This window comes from Oryx dammah, unplaced genomic scaffold, assembly GCF_014754425.2.
Source record: "Oryx dammah isolate SB20612 unplaced genomic scaffold, SCBI_Odam_1.1 HiC_scaffold_12, whole genome shotgun sequence".
NCBI classification, from domain to species: Eukaryota; Metazoa; Chordata; class Mammalia; order Artiodactyla; family Bovidae; genus Oryx; species Oryx dammah.
This window is the reverse complement of record NW_024070196.1, coordinates 6147744-6162600: the sequence shown is the minus strand read 5'-3', so window position 1 is coordinate 6162600 and position 14857 is coordinate 6147744. Positions and strand designations below refer to the sequence as shown.

Genomic DNA, 14857 nt, shown 5'->3' with positions numbered 1-14857 from the left:
GGCCCCGCCCTCTGACGGCGTGCCCTGGCCCCCGGGTAGCTGTCTCTTCTTGGTTACTTGTCTTCACGGAACTTAGGCCTCAACTCTCAAGTGAAGGTTTGTCTTCTGTCTCTCGAGTTCTTTCCGACTGCAGAATTCAGGGTGTGAAAGGTGATTAGAACACTGCAAGACAGACTCTGAAAGAAAGGGGGCCCTGTGCCACTGGTGAACTGAGGGGGAAGCTTCAAGCACGGGCCGTGGAGAAGAGCAGGTGGCCAGTCTTGGATGGAGGGGAGCCCCCGTCTGTGGGAAGGTGGGCTGCAGGTTCCCTGTGGCCTCTGCCTGCCTCGTGCCAGTCAGCCTGTTGGCTTGTCCCTTCTGAGCAGGGGGCACGCTGCTGTGACTCACCTTGCGGGAGCGGTGTGCCGGTTAGCTTTTGTGCATAATAAACCACCACAAAAGACTCCAAATACAGTGATCCCACATGCTCTTGAGTCTGTGTGGTTGCCAGGTTGATCTGCTGCTCTGGGTGGGCATAGCTGATGCTGGCAGCACTTGCTCAGCGTGGCTGGGGTCTGGGATGGCCTGGCTCACACCGGTGGCTGCTGGCCGGGGTGATGGGGTGATGAGGGGCTGTGTTACTCATCATCCAGTCGGTTTGCCCTGGCTTGGCAGCTTCATGGCTGTCAGGCAGCGGGAGCAGAAGACACAGTCTCTTGAGGCCCCAGATGGGGACCCCCCCCCCAACCTGACAGGTTGACTCTGCTGCATTCTGTCGGCCAAGCCACTGGGTCAGCCCAGCTGCCGGAGTGGAGCAGACCTCCCGACCCCCCGCATGGGAAGAGCTACGCGGGATCATGGCCACGTGCAGCCTCCAGACAGAAGGCGACTAAGCCTTGTGCTGCGCTCCGGGCTTGGTCTTTATTTGTATTTCGCAGTTTGCAAGGTGTCTTCACAGACAGTTTCCCTTTGCAGACAGCAGTGTGCAGTGGACACGCAGGGTACTGTTGGCTCGTGTTCATAGAAGGAGGCTGAAGGTACTGGCCCAGAGAGGTCGGCCAGGTGCCTGGTTCAGAGAGTCTGGGGGCTCCTGCCCTGACCGGCTGGACCCACACAATCCTGGTGACGGTGCTGGGATTGGGGTGGAGGGGTCCCTGAAACCCTGTGCTCCATCCTGGCTTCAGACTGTGTGACGGCGGTGGCTGGATACAGGCCCAGGGGCTCTTGCTCCCGCCTCATAAGGTGGTCAGTTAGGCAGCTGTGGCGGATGATTTCTAAGGCCTGTGACTCTCAGGGGACGTTGACTTGTCGGAAGCGTCTCTTGGGATAGAAGACTCCCCTTTGAAGGAGTTTTTCAGATTAACCTCCTAATTAACCGCTTTCAGGTTAGCAAAGTGACAGCTCCCCTCAACTTTAAAAATCTTTCAACTCACAGGATGACCAAGGTCTCTGTCCCTTGTACAAACCTGACTCGTGTGTGATATGATTGCTTATAGATGAGATGGGCCTGGGAGCCTGCTTCTCACAGGGGCGCAGGACAGCGAGCGATCAGAGTCCCGTGAGAGGCGCGTACCGGGGAGTCCAGCATCTGTGCTCCTTGTCTGACGCCATTGCGGGGTGCAGGGTAACTCGCTTATCTAACTTCTCCAGTCTTGCCAGCAGTATCCTGACAACCCTTTGCAGTAGCTTTTCAGACCCAGGGCAACAGTTCAGGAAGCCACTCCCGGTTCTGGCATTTATACTTCCTTTCCTTCCTACTTCTCCTCTGGGTGCTGTGCCTGCACACTGGGCCCTTTTTCAAGAGGTGTCTGGTTCATGGACGCATAGCCTGAGCTGCCCCATCACGCAGGCCCTGGTGAAACCAGCCTCCTCACTAACGCTTTGATCAGAAGTCTGGGTGGACTTCTCTGCTGAAACAGTTACTCTTGAGACTCTTGGTCTGTGAGGCCCAGCCACTTGCCAGGCATTTCATGTTTCCCTCCAATACAAATTCCAAACCACAAAGGTGGTATTTTCTGTTATTTGCGTATAGAGTCCTTTCACTGACTGCTAGTTCTGGAAGGCGTCAGGCAGGTATTATTTCCATTTTATGGAAGAGGAACCCAAGCCACTACGTGACTAGCTGGTTGCCAGGTAGGGACTGTAACTCGAGTCGCCTTGTTTTTGAGTTGAGTTTGACTCAAGGAAAGAACCATGAGTTCTCTATGCTGCTGGGACAGAACCACCGCCAGGACTTCTGCTGGGCTTCTGCCTCCCTCACTGGGCACGCCCCCCGCCTTCATCAGTGAAGACAGAGTTAATTCTTGGATTGAAGCTGGGTAAATGAGGCTTAGCGATGACACTTTTAAAATTCACGGAGCAAGCTGGATAGATGATCCACAAAAGCCCTTTGCGGGGAAAGAGTAAATTTGAAAGAGAAAGATGGAGATGAGGGAGTGAACCAGCTCCAGGGAGCAGCTGACGATGGCGGGCTCCTTCCATCATTCAGTCAGCAAATGTCTGTTAGCTGCTTCTGTGCATGAGCATGTGTGTGGGGGGCCACAAAGGACACACTGTTCAGGGGCTCAGCTCTTAGGAACCTCAAAGTCTTAACAGAGGAGAAAACAGAAACAGCACCACCAGGCTGAAGGGCCCTGCAGACCCCAACTGGTAAATAAAATGAGTGGGAGGCTCCAACGGGGTCACTTCCAAGGGCAGGAAGCGGAAGTGTTTATACAGTCAGGGCTACTGAATTGATGGCAGTGTGATGGCCTACACTTACCAACAGCTCCTTGTGCACACTATGCCCATTGACTCCATCTTTCTGTGAATTTGTGAGAAATGAGGCCAGTAAAGTACAGAGAGGTAAACCACCTCGCCTGATGTCCCTCAGCCAGGACATGGCCGAGTCTGTGCCCTTAACCACAGTTCCGGTACCTCTTAAACCTGGCGAGGCTTAGGTGTGCAGACAGGGGAGGGAGTGCCAGGTGGGGCCCAGCACGTGCAGTGTGGGCCTCGGTCTGCTGCCCGGGTCCCATCTCCCTGGGAACCCCGGCCAGCCTCCTGGGTGGGCCCCGCCGCGTCCCTGAGAGCTGGGTGCTGGGCACTGGGGGTTAGGGGTGCTCTGGCGTGGTCCCCCAGGGCTGTGGGCTGGCTGTGTCCCCAGGGATATCAGCACTCTGTCCTCACTCTCGTCAAGGCACAGTGTGAGTTTCTGCTGAAAGGCAGCAGCAGTTTCTCAACAACCTCCCCAGTTCTTTATGGCATGAGCTGTGATAAGCTTTAATCTAAAAGGATATTTAAAGCAGTAGAGTGGAGGATTTTTTTTTTTTAACACTAAAGATGATAGTAGTGAGATGTGGAAAGCACTATAAATGTCAAGAATTTTTAGTACCATAGTTAAGCAACACTCTGAGAAGAATGTTGAGAAATGGGACTGAATTCTAAAAAGCAGCCAAAATAATGAAGAGCTTGAATATAATGATTTATAAGGAGTAATGAGTCTGTTGGAGATGGGGGCAGAGGAAGACATAAATAATTCCTATCAATAGGAAGGCTGGAGATCTTCAGGAATTAAATAGTTAGGTAAGTTGAACCATTTTAATTGGTAAACTGATGCGATATGAAAATGCAAATCACTTGGATATAGAAAATTTGGTTCCTATCATCTTAGATGAACATTATTGAAACTGAGATTGAAACTCCTGGAAACCTTGCTTGAATGGAAGGTCCAAGCCACCTGCTGCTGCGAGATGCCCACAGTGGTGGAGAGTTCCCAGTCTGGTCTTATGAGCATTCAGCTTCCTCTGCATCGTTCCAACCTTGAAAAGGCTTCATCCATTCTGTTCCTCCCAAAGGCTGGAGGTCCCACCCAGAAGGGGCTGGGATCGGGGCAGGAAGCCCTGGAGACCGGAGCCCTGTGCCCAGGCCGAGGGCAGTGTGGTGTGTGACTCAGGCCGCCTTGCACAGCCCTGCGAGGTGGTCAGAGCTCAGCTGGCAAAAGGAGGGTGGTCACCCCGACCCCGGGAGGCATGGAGGGCAGGTGTCCCTGTGTCCTAGGTAACCGTCACGCTCACCTGCGTCTTCGCTTGGCTGACTCAGCAGGAGATGCCTTTTCCCCCTTTCCCCTCGTCTCGCTCCAGGCACAGAGGAGAGGGTTCCTGATAAACCTGTATTCTTGCCACAATTTCTGCTTGTAGAGCCTCATATGGGAATTGGGGTAAAACTCTCATTACATGCCTGATGCTGGAGGTGATCTGCTGGGTGGATCTGAGTGTCTCAGAGGGAAGTAGAGGGGGGCTGGGGCCATGTCTTCAGACTGCAGTCAGAGTGGGTACTGAATGTGCACGCTGCCGCACCCCCCCCTCCCCGCCCCCCGACCCAGCACTTAAGGGCAGACAGAAGGGCTCCCGGAGGCTCCTCACCACAGCTGCCTGCCTTCTGGTTTCAGATCCCATTCAGGATGCCTCCAGGACAGGAAGCGGCAAGAACTTTTTGGATGGCCCCCCAAGAGTGCTTCAGCCCTTCCTGACAAACAGAGCCAAGGTGGTGGGGGCGCCCCCCAGCCTGCCCCCAGCGGTGCGGGACACCATGCTGGCAGCCGCCCTCTTCCCCGAGTTCCTGAAGGAGCTGGCTGCCCTGGCCCAGGAACACTCCATCCTCTGCTGCAGGATGCTGGGCGACCCGGACACCGCCTGCTGGTAGTCTGGAAGTCTGGTTCTGGTTTTCTGCGGTGTTGGTGTCTTGACTGGATGTTGAACGCAAAGCTGCTTATAGACATCTCTACTTGGAGACTTCCTGACGATACTTGATTTGGGGGGAGGGGGGTCTTCTGTGCACCTCCTCTCTCTCCAGCCAGGCTTCCCCACCTTGTCTCTCCACTAACGTGGTTGCTCCTTTGGCAGGCTTTCTGGGCTCTGTGTTTTTTCCTCCTCAAGAGGTCTTGGTCCTTAGCCTCCCATTCCTTTGAGTGGGAGCTTAGGTCCCACTGGGAGCAATAGGTCACACCCAGCGATCACCAGAGGTCAGTGACTTCTGGAGGTGCCGTGCCAGAGGGCTGGCCCTCCAGCGGCACATGAACACATACCTGCCCCTGCTGCCTTCCGCATCGTGGCCCCCTCTTACAAAGGGAGGAGGAAAGATGGAGCCCCCCTTGCCTCCAGCACAAGCCCAGATCATCCGTCCTTTTCCGTTTTGCTTCCAACACTTGTATTCCATCCAACACATGTTGCCTTATGGTGCAGGCAAATCCACTGGTCTCAGCTCTCTGCCCAGGAAGTCAGGTATAGCTGGAGAGAATGTGGAATGCAGGGAAACGTCTTGTTGCTTGAGAGCTTTCTTTACTTGTATCGCCACCTAAACACTGAAAATAGCCTTACTTTAGTAAGATTTGCACACAATGAACTCTGCCTATGCAAACTGTTACTTTGGTTTTTAGGACTCTGATCAACCCAATTAACAAAGCATGGTATCTGATGCTCATGTAAGAAGACAAGCATTGTTATTTTTTAAGTGTTTTATGAAAAACTGATTCATTTGTGAAACTATCTCATGGTGGGTATTTTTGGGGAGTATGGAGTGGGGGAAAGGATAAAGGTAAACTAAATACAATCTGTACAAACCTTGGTAATTATTTAAAAATGTTTGGCTTTTCTGTGTTGCACTTAAAACAGGAGCTGTATAGCCTCTTTGGGAACTGGGATGTAAGGGCCAACAGGTCATAGGGAGCCCCGCCAAGCCAAGTGCCTGCTGGGGCCTCGCTCTGCACAGAAACGCTGCCTTCTGAGTAATGGGGCTCATTAGGCGGCCCCATCGAGATGTATTAGCACATCTCTGCTCCGCAGCCCGCCCCACCAGGCGTAATTATACTCAGAGCCTCGGTCTACTCCCACGGAGAGGGAGAAGCACAGGAAATAATTGTGGGCTAAAAAAAACAAGACCATAAACAACCGATATTCATGGATATTCTTAGGTTCCACTGCCCTGTTGTGTGTGCAGGTGAGAAGGTTGGAACTAGGATGAACTCTGTTTGGAAGGAAATTGGAAGCCCCAGGTTTCTCTCCTCTCTTTGTGGGTGTCTTGCTGAGACCCTGGCGGCAGTGCCTCAGGAGCGCTGTTGTGGTTTTAATCAGGCCCTAGTACAGCGGGGGCATGAAGGAGAAAAGCGCTTGAGATGCTGCGGAGCTGAGGCTGTCTCTGTGTTCGGGGACCTTGAAGCAGCTCTGTATCCAAAGTGGGCAAGTCCCCCCGGGATGAGGCCCCTGGAGCGCAGGCTGGGGCCAGGTGGCTCCTCGGGGCCAGCCTCACAGTCTTCTGGGTCCAGGCAAGGAACTGGATACTGATTCGCTGTGCATTCTGACTTCCGGTTTGCCTGTCTAGAAAGATGGCTTGCCCGGCTGAGGGGCACACTGGCCTACCCTTGGCTTCCCAGCGCCCACTCGTATTTGCACAAGTTTCCACTAAAAGAAAGTGTCTCGGAGGCAGAGAGAGAGAAGCGGAAAGATGGAGTTTTGGCTGTAATTTATTACCTTCCAGCTTTGCTTTGCATAAGTTATTTATCTTCTAGTTTGGACTCACTGGGTATATAAGATGCTCAAGTTGCCTCCGGAAGCCATATCCTTTAGCTTTCTGGTGTGATTTACAGTTCTCTCCATCATCTGGTGATGGTGTGGAGTCTTTTTCTTGCTTTATTACAGAAAACTACAGTCCCCTATGTGGAAGGCGCCCCCTGGGGAAGAGTATGTATTTAAAATAGGTACTGAAGTAGACTTCAAGGAGGATGGAGGTGACCCGAGTCTGAGGGAGAGGCAGGAGGGTTAACTCCCGTGGTGGGTGCTGGTAGCGAGCCCACAGGAAGTCTGTCTGGAGGCAGACACCGGTTTGGGTTCCTGGATCCACTGCACCCTCCACCGGAGTGTTATGTCCAGGGTTTCTCAAAACGAAAATGAACCAGAATGAAATACATTCGTGGGAATGGGTGAACCTGTGCAGTCGAGGGGGAACAGCCAGGTGGGTGTTTGGAGGTGGGGTGGCCATGAGTGAGGGCACACGACAGAGGCCGGAAACTGAAACAGAATAGCAGCCCTGAGGAGTCTGGAGACATGACATCCAGGCAGACGGCAATACTGAATGGCAGCCGGGTGGCGGTGGGAATCCTTGCTGGGAAAAATCTTGGTACTGAAGTAGATGGACTTCCCGGGTGGCGCTAGTGGTAAAGAACCTGCCTGCCAATGCAGATGGTAAGAGATGCGGGTTTGATCCCTGGGGCAGGAAGATCCCCTGGAGGAGGGCATGGCACCCCACTGCAGTATCTTGCCTGGAGAATCCCATGGACAGAGGAGCCTGGTGGGCTACAGTCCATGGGGTTGCAAAGAGTCAGACGTGACTGAGTGACTGATCACACACACGAAGTAGAATATTCTAGTCATAAAATAGGTGGGATGCTTAGAAATCTCCTTTGCAATGAGATTGGGGAAGAATTTTGAATGATACTTGGCATGCTTTAAAATGTTACGCCGCGTGGACGCTTTACCACGTGGTGGGCCCCCACGTCAGCTGCTGTGCTGAGGGCTGGAAGGCTCGGTGGGCACGGGCTTCGGTGCTGCCCAGGTTGGGGTCGCTGTGTCAGGCCTGGTGGTCCTGGGCAGCAGAGGTGTGTCCGAAGTTCCTGACATAGCACGTCCTTCGTTGAGATTCATAATTCAGAGTCTGATCTGAAGTTCTAGATGAACTGGGTTTTGTGGTTCAAAGTATATGAGAACACTGGGATATTTAAAATTGATTTTTGGAAATAGCCAAGTAAATGTTTTTAAAATTTTAAAGCAATTCCAGGTTGAGTTTAGCCTAAAATACAATTTTACAGACTAATGTACAGAGTCCCAGATATGAAATGGCAGTGCTGGAGTAACCAATCAGAGATGTGTTTTTTTTTAGTAGGTACTTCCTTTTCCTGATATTTAGAGGAAATGGTCCCCATTTTACTTAGTAAAATACTTTGAGGTGCTAGGATTGGAATCAGTGTCTCTGTAACATGTAGGAAGGGGCTATTTATTCCCCCGTGGGTCGTCAGGGGTACCTTTTCCTCAGCAAGTGGCTTTTATTTAGGTCTGCTACAGAGGTTGATTTCAAGCCATTAAGACATCCTGGGGCCAGGGTAATGTGGGGAGCGCATCCTCCTAGGTACAGAATCTAGAAACAGGACACAGGGTACTCGGGGCTGAGAGTTGTTTTTGACGTCTCTGGCCCGGCCCAGTCTGGGGTCCGCGTGGCTGGGCTTCCAGCTGGATTCAGGGGTTTGGGACTGCAGCTGGGCTGCCTGATCCGAACGTGGGTCAGTGTATCTCGGCTGCTCTCCTACAGGAAGTGCGCCTGGGGCGGGGCTGCGACGTGCCACAGGCAGAAGGGTGAACGTCTGCAGTGCACACCCAACTTCACGTGGGGGCGGGCGGGTCAGTGTGGTCACTAATCATCAGCCATGCGTTTACTGAATGGCCGACACACTCAGCCATTTAAATGAAGGACATTATTGCAGGTCAGCTATTACTGTGCCTGAAGCGAAGAGCCCACTCATTGGAAAAGACTCTGATGCTGCAAAGACTGATGGCAGGTGAAGGGGGCAGCAGAGGATGAGACGATTAGCTAGCATCACCGATTCAACAGATGTGAACTTGAGTTCAGTGGACACCAAACTCTGGGAGATGGTGATGGACAGGGAAGCCTGGTGTGCTGCAGTCCATGGGGTCGGAAAGAGTGAGACGTGACTCAGCGACCAAACAAAACAACATTACTTCGCGTGCTGCTTGAAGTCACTGGCCAGCTGGGTGTAATTTGTGGCTCGCCCTGCACCCCAGCCAGCTTAGTGGTATTAGCTCTTCTTGAATAGCAGGCCACTGTAGCCCAGGCTTCCGGTCGTTGAAGATATTCTCGACCCCTTCTTGCTTCAGCCATCAGTCTGTAAATCACACAACACTAATTCTCCATCTAATAACAGCCTAAGATAGAACACTGTCAAACAAGTTTACACTCTACTCTTAAATCACATCACGGAGGAAACATTTTAAGAAAATGGAGCCAACTCCCCCCAGCCCCGACCCCTTTTTGAATGACCATCATAAACCTAAATGCTTTAGAAAGAGCTCTCAAAAGACTAAGAATTGTTTCAGAAAACTTTGCCTCAGTAAATCCTCTCTATATTCAGGCTTTTATTAGGCCATTCCTTGTTCTGGAGAACAGATCATCCTGGCAGCTCATTAACAGGATAAACAGGGCTTCGGTAAAAAGTTTTCCTTGAGGCTTTGCGAGGACAAAGTTCTTTGGCTTTTGTGCTTGCAGTCCTGAGATGGGGACCGATTTTAGCTGAGACTGCCCCTCCCTGCCCCATGACTGGGTATTTTCTCCCCTACTGTCCCCCACACAAGGAACAAGGCTGCCAGCAGCGTCCCTCGAACACCTCAGGCATCTGTGCAGGACCTGAGGTTTATCGTGTCCTTTCACAACCTGACGAGGGCATTTTAAAAGAGGGAATTTGGGGTTAATATTTAAATGATCTTGGCTAAGACGCTTGACTAAGGGAGGCAGAGAGAAGATGTCAATCAGATGCTTTCCATCTGACCACCAGGGATCAGCTCTGCTCACAGTCTGTGGAGCATTTGTCTAAAATCTGCTGAAGAGACATGGCTGTGATCTATGTGCTACTTTTGGGAGTGGAAAATGATGCCCTTTATGTTAGATTTAGTGTTCTTTTTTCCCCCAAATAGCCACCATGTAGGATCCGTGAAATGATGCTGCTGAACTCAACAGACGTGAAAAATACAATATAGGTTGTAGGTCCTGGTCATATGCTATGTACTGAATGAGCCAACTCAAAGCTTTAGGAGGGTGTTTCCCTGAAAAAAATTAATAGTCTTCTTCCAGGTTCTCACTAATTATAAAAAAGGAGGTGGGAGCTCAGCTAAAACATCCTTACCTTGGTGTAAATAATAACTCCCCTTCCCCGCTCCCCCCCACCACCCCAGCGTTGCCTACATCTTAAAAGATGGGAACAGAAGTTTACCTGGATGCAGAACCCTGGACAGAGTTAAGACGCTCTTTCCTTGTCCTAGAATTTAAAAGCCCAGAGGTTGGAGGTACCCACCTCTCATACGAAAGGGCCTCCACAAAAGGCAATCTTTTTTTTTTTTCTGGCTGTGAGACTTGAGGGATCTTAGTTCCCTGACCAGGGATCAAACCCACACCCCCTGCAGTGGAAGCACGGAGTCTTAACCCCTGGACTGCCAGGGAAGTCCCTGTCCATTAATTTAGTTTTATAAATCTAGTGAACTTTTATTAAAAACGGACTCTGTGCCTGGTAGCATGCTAAGCCCTGAGGCTGCCAGTCCTCCCCTCCTCCATGAACCAGCCAGCCAACCTGCTCCTCCGCCAGAGCACACACCTGGTACCTGAGCAGGTCTGCCGGGAAGCCAGTCTCCCAGCACACCCCTCTCCCAGCCTACAGGTGTGTGCATTCCAATGACAGATGGCGATCGCTTCACCTGTGGCGCCAACTCATCCATTTTAATGAGATTTCCCACCGAAAAGCGGACCACCAGACTAAATTCACACTCATGCAAAAATGCATTTAAAACTGTATTTCACTGAAGCCCTTTTTACAAGTAGAGCCATAGGTTGTGAGTTTCTTAAGGTGTTACATAAACATGTATTTCAAATCTCTAGTCAGGTTCCAAGTAAGAGATCAGCTGTGCTTTTTTTTTTTCTTATTAGCAGTTATAACAACATAATCTGATTTTTTGGATTTTGAAAGTGGGCATTCAAGATAACGGGCAGTTGTCAGAGCTGGATGATAATGAGCATTGTAGCGATTCAGTGCTCTGTGTTAAACTGAGGTAACTGGTTTATAACACTGTATGCTTCATGTGGATAGCATATTTCTGCTTCACTATACATTGCAGTGTGTTCACCACCAAGGGCTGTCTGCCACCATGCAGCTGACCCCCTTTTACCTATTTCCTTTCCTCTCTGCCCCCCACCCTCACCCCAGCAATGGCATTTTTCTCCAAAATGATCAGTCCATAATACAGTTTACATATGACAGGATATTATTGGTACATGGTCTTCATTCAACTGTCCCCGCCCCTCCCCAGTCCCATTCAAGTCAGCCCTTGATTTAAAATGGTCTGCAAAGGTTGGCTAGTGCTTTCTGTAAAGTCCGATGACCAAGAAGCCAGGTCTTTGGTGAAAAAGGAGTTTTGTTTTCCAAACTCTTACCATTTCTTACAAAATCATGCTGCTGCCAGATTCCAGTCTCAGGAGCAAAGGGGTGGGGGGTCAGGGGTGGGGACTGGCTCTTACTTTCTGTCTTGAAAAGCGGTTTGATGAACACAGTTTACTGTCAGGCCCAGTGGTTTTCAGCACCGTTAACAGGACGTGCAAGGGGCACACGGCTTCCCAGGTGATATCACATACTCTCAACACTTCTGCGTCACTCATTTTTTACAAAGTAAAACCTTACCTCTTCATGCCTGTCTGAAATAAACCAGATGGCTGGTTTCCTTCCTGTCCCTGCTCTTCTGGCTGGGAAAAAGGACAGTCCTCCCATTACTCCCAGTTAGGGAAGTCCTGAGCCAGCATCCACAACCAGAACCATGAACAGCTGAGGTGCTGGCGGGGGACGGTCCGCTCTTCTCCGGGTCCCCGCTGCCTCCAGAGCGCCACTCATGATGGAGACATTTGTCCTCTTCTCAGCACAGACAGAACTCAGGGTAAAGTCAGGGCTGCCAAAGATTTTGTCCTCTTATGTCAGCTTATTTGACATGTGCTTTTAAAAATCATCACTTGTAAACGTGGTCTTTCGTGCTGAGTCAGAGGTAACAAAAGGCACGCAGGGAACACAGGGCCCCCCTCCTCTCCCCGGGGCAGCAGAGAAACACTATTACTGTCCCAGGAATTGGGGGGGTGGGCAACCCTGCCTGCAGGGAGGTGCTCTTAACTGGATCACAGAGACCGCTAAAGGTCGCGATTTCCATTTACTAGTTTGTCCTCTTATTCTTCCCAGGCAAAACAAAGCAGTTTAATGTTACAGCTTTTTTATCTCCTTATCAAACTTTCTGGCCTGAGGGTGGGGAGGGGGAGTTATCAATCAACTGCACAATCTTTGACAAATAAGTTAATTTTTTATGTGGTATTTCAGTATATTTTATTCATTAAATCTATTTGAAAACTGATGTTGTATTTTTTATGGAGGGAAAAAAAATCCCTTATGCTCAGATCTCTGCTTTCTGGGATGCCACAGCACTGACTGACTGAGCAACAACAGTTTTACTCAGTGGATGGGAGAATACCACTACTTCATGGTTTTAACTAAGGCTCATAGCCTCCTCCCCCACCATGAGAGCTCCCCAAACAAACTACTGCGCCCAGATCACCGTCTCTCTCCATCACTGCCCATCCCCAGCACCTAGAATGATGCTGGGCCCAGAGGACGTGCTTACAAATGGATGAGGGCCCTGCAGAGTGAGATGTCCTAGGATGTACAGCATCTGAGAATGTGCGCGCTCAGCGTCACTGCGTTTCTCACCGTCGCCGCACCCCTCCTGGCACCCTGTGATGTCCATGAAGCCTTCTGTGGAGGCGGCATCTCCAGGCGCAGGTGGGCAGGGCCCCGGACAGCAGCTTACACAGGCTGCGGCCGGGCCTCTGCAGGGGGACGCAAACCTGTCAGGACGACAGCTGCCTCTCCAGCACCTCCTTGATCGCTGTCGGATCTGCCCGGCCCAGAGTCGCTTTTCGGACCAACCCGATCAGTTTGTTTATAGCTCTGGGGTTTCCCCTCTTTAGATCCATTACCTTTAAAAACAGAAATTATTTTAGAGGGGAAAACAGAGACTCTTGCCTTAAAAAAATCCTAAATCAAGTTTGGGCTTACTGAAACAAATTTAGCTTCTTTTTTCTGTATTAGATATAAAATGAGAAGAGGACAAAGGGGTGAGGGTGACCTTCGGAGGAGGCTTCTGGGCTCCTGGCAGAGGAGGTACCTGCTCCCCAGCCTCCTGATTAAAAGGCGCCGAGGAGGGCTGCGGCGCGTCACAGCTGAGCCTCGGGGCTCGCACCCAGTGCTGGATCGTATCCAGGAGATGGCAACGCTCCCCAAGCATTCGGGTGGGGGGTGCCAGGCGGGCAGGCAGGGGCGCTGAGCGCCTGTCAAACAGCCACCGCGTCAGGGTCGCCCGCCCAACCTCCTGCCCCGGATCAGCACCAGCGCCTGCACGGAGCTGCGCGCAATGCCGCAGACCAAACGAGAAGTGTCTTTATCAGCCACTCCAGATGAGACCGGGAGATGGAGACTGCCGAGACCCCGTGCAAACTCATTTTCCTTATCGAGAGCTCTTCACAGAGCTGTTAGTGTCCCTGCAAGCTGATGAGTGGGTGGCATCGTTCTGAAAGGGATGGTAGCAGTTTTTCCGCCACTGAAAAGAATCTCTGCACAATGATTACATTTGGGGGGGGGGGTGTGCGCCTCATTTTAGTTTTTTTCTATTTTGTTCTCTGCTCTCAACACAAAATGACTTGACTTCCAGCTCTGTTCCCGTGAAGGCCTTTCTTCATAATTTACAAATGATTTTCAAACCTTCTGTCTTTCCTCCCACCTCTCCAAGGCAGAGAACTGAAGTGTCTGCTCCTGTATAGGCAGTCCCACCTGCTGCTTTCTGATACAGAACAGAGCTCAGGGACCCTGTGAAAGCGCCCCCCATCTCAGGAGGTCAAAAGTGGCTGATTCCCCCTTCCACCGGGATGTCATGAGACTCAACTGCAGGGGTGGCTCTCCCTCCTAGGAGAAGCTGTATTTTTCCAGTGTTCACCTAACTGCATCTCTTGACTTTAGCTGAAAACTGACAAAATTAATGGGGGATTACAGATGAAACTGGGCCAACCATTGTTAGGAAGCCCCTCTGGACCGCTGGGGGAGAGCAGGAGAGGCGCCCCTCTGCTCGAAGCCACTGCGCCTGCGTGACCACCCCTCCCCGCGGGGCCGCGTACCACGTGGGGATGCGCCGCCAGCGTGGAGCGGCAGAGCTGCTCCAGGGCCTCTGGGTCCTGCAGCAGTTCAAGCTTCTTTTCTGCAACGATCTGTGCTGGGGTCTTGCCTTCATTCCTCCACAGTTCCTCAAACACCTGTTGGGGGAAGGAGCGTGGAGAGAGGAGGGGTCAGTGAGTTCCTGCCACAAGCAGACACACCGGGGCCTCCCCACTCTGAGCCCGAGACCATGCTGGTGGAAATGGAGATGGGTTATCTGCGCTGGTGGACTCCAAGGGCACGGCGGGGAGGTGATTCCACTGGATGAATGAGCTGAGGTGACGTGTTGGCTCATAACAGAAATCACCTGCAAGGCCTTCTTTTAAGCATCTCCGCAGCAACGCTTTCCCGGGAAGCAGGCATGGAGACTGCCTGCCGCCGGGGCCTGGAAGCTGAATGCCTGGCGGCCTCGGGCCGCTGCAGCCACCGTGGCTCAGAGTGCAGAGCCGGCCTGAGTTGACCGCCCAGACGCAGCCTTTGCCGGCGCCCAGTGCAGCAGGGACCCGACAGGCCCCAGCACCGGCTGGGTCTGCCTGGGCCAAAACAACCAGGACACAGGCAGTTCCGGGTCACGGCCAAAATACAGAATTCAGAAGGAAACGCAGGAGAAGGCTGGCACGACGCTTTTAAATGCAGAGAGGCTGGCTGCTCCCTGAGCGTGTGTGGTGGGCTGGAGGTGGGGTGAGGACCAAGTGACCCAGGGAAGCACACCCCTCGCACGCCTCCAGGAACAAGTGCCGGGGGGGCGCGGTGTTCTCCGCTCCAGAGTTAAGAATGTATCAGCTTATTACCTTTCCAAATCAGTCAAACGCAGCCCAGCCCCAGCCCCCG

At 51.8% G+C, this 14857-nt stretch overlaps 2 protein-coding genes across 5 annotated transcripts in view; one reads left to right on the top strand and one right to left on the bottom strand.

Annotated features, from left to right (window-relative positions):
• The window catches only part of FHIP1A (FHF complex subunit HOOK interacting protein 1A), a 297133-nt gene extending 291540 nt beyond the window's left edge, over window positions 1–5593 (top strand). For both annotated transcript variants that reach the window (XM_040251457.1, XM_040251458.1), the window contains one exon: window positions 4409–5593. In XM_040251457.1, the coding sequence (XP_040107391.1) occupies window positions 4409–4662 (254 nt within the window). In that variant the 3' untranslated portion in view covers window positions 4663–5593. The remainder of the gene's footprint in view (window positions 1–4408) is intronic.
• A 4975-nt stretch (window positions 5594–10568) lies between these two features.
• Window positions 10569–14857, bottom strand: part of GATB (glutamyl-tRNA amidotransferase subunit B) — a 93195-nt gene continuing 88906 nt past the window's right edge. For all 3 annotated transcript variants that reach the window (XM_040251463.1, XM_040251466.1, XM_040251465.1), the window contains 2 exons: window positions 13990–14124; window positions 10569–12798 (listed from right to left, as the gene is read on the bottom strand). In XM_040251463.1, the coding sequence (XP_040107397.1) occupies window positions 12670–12798; window positions 13990–14124 (264 nt within the window). In that variant the 3' untranslated portion in view covers window positions 10569–12669. The remainder of the gene's footprint in view (window positions 12799–13989; window positions 14125–14857) is intronic.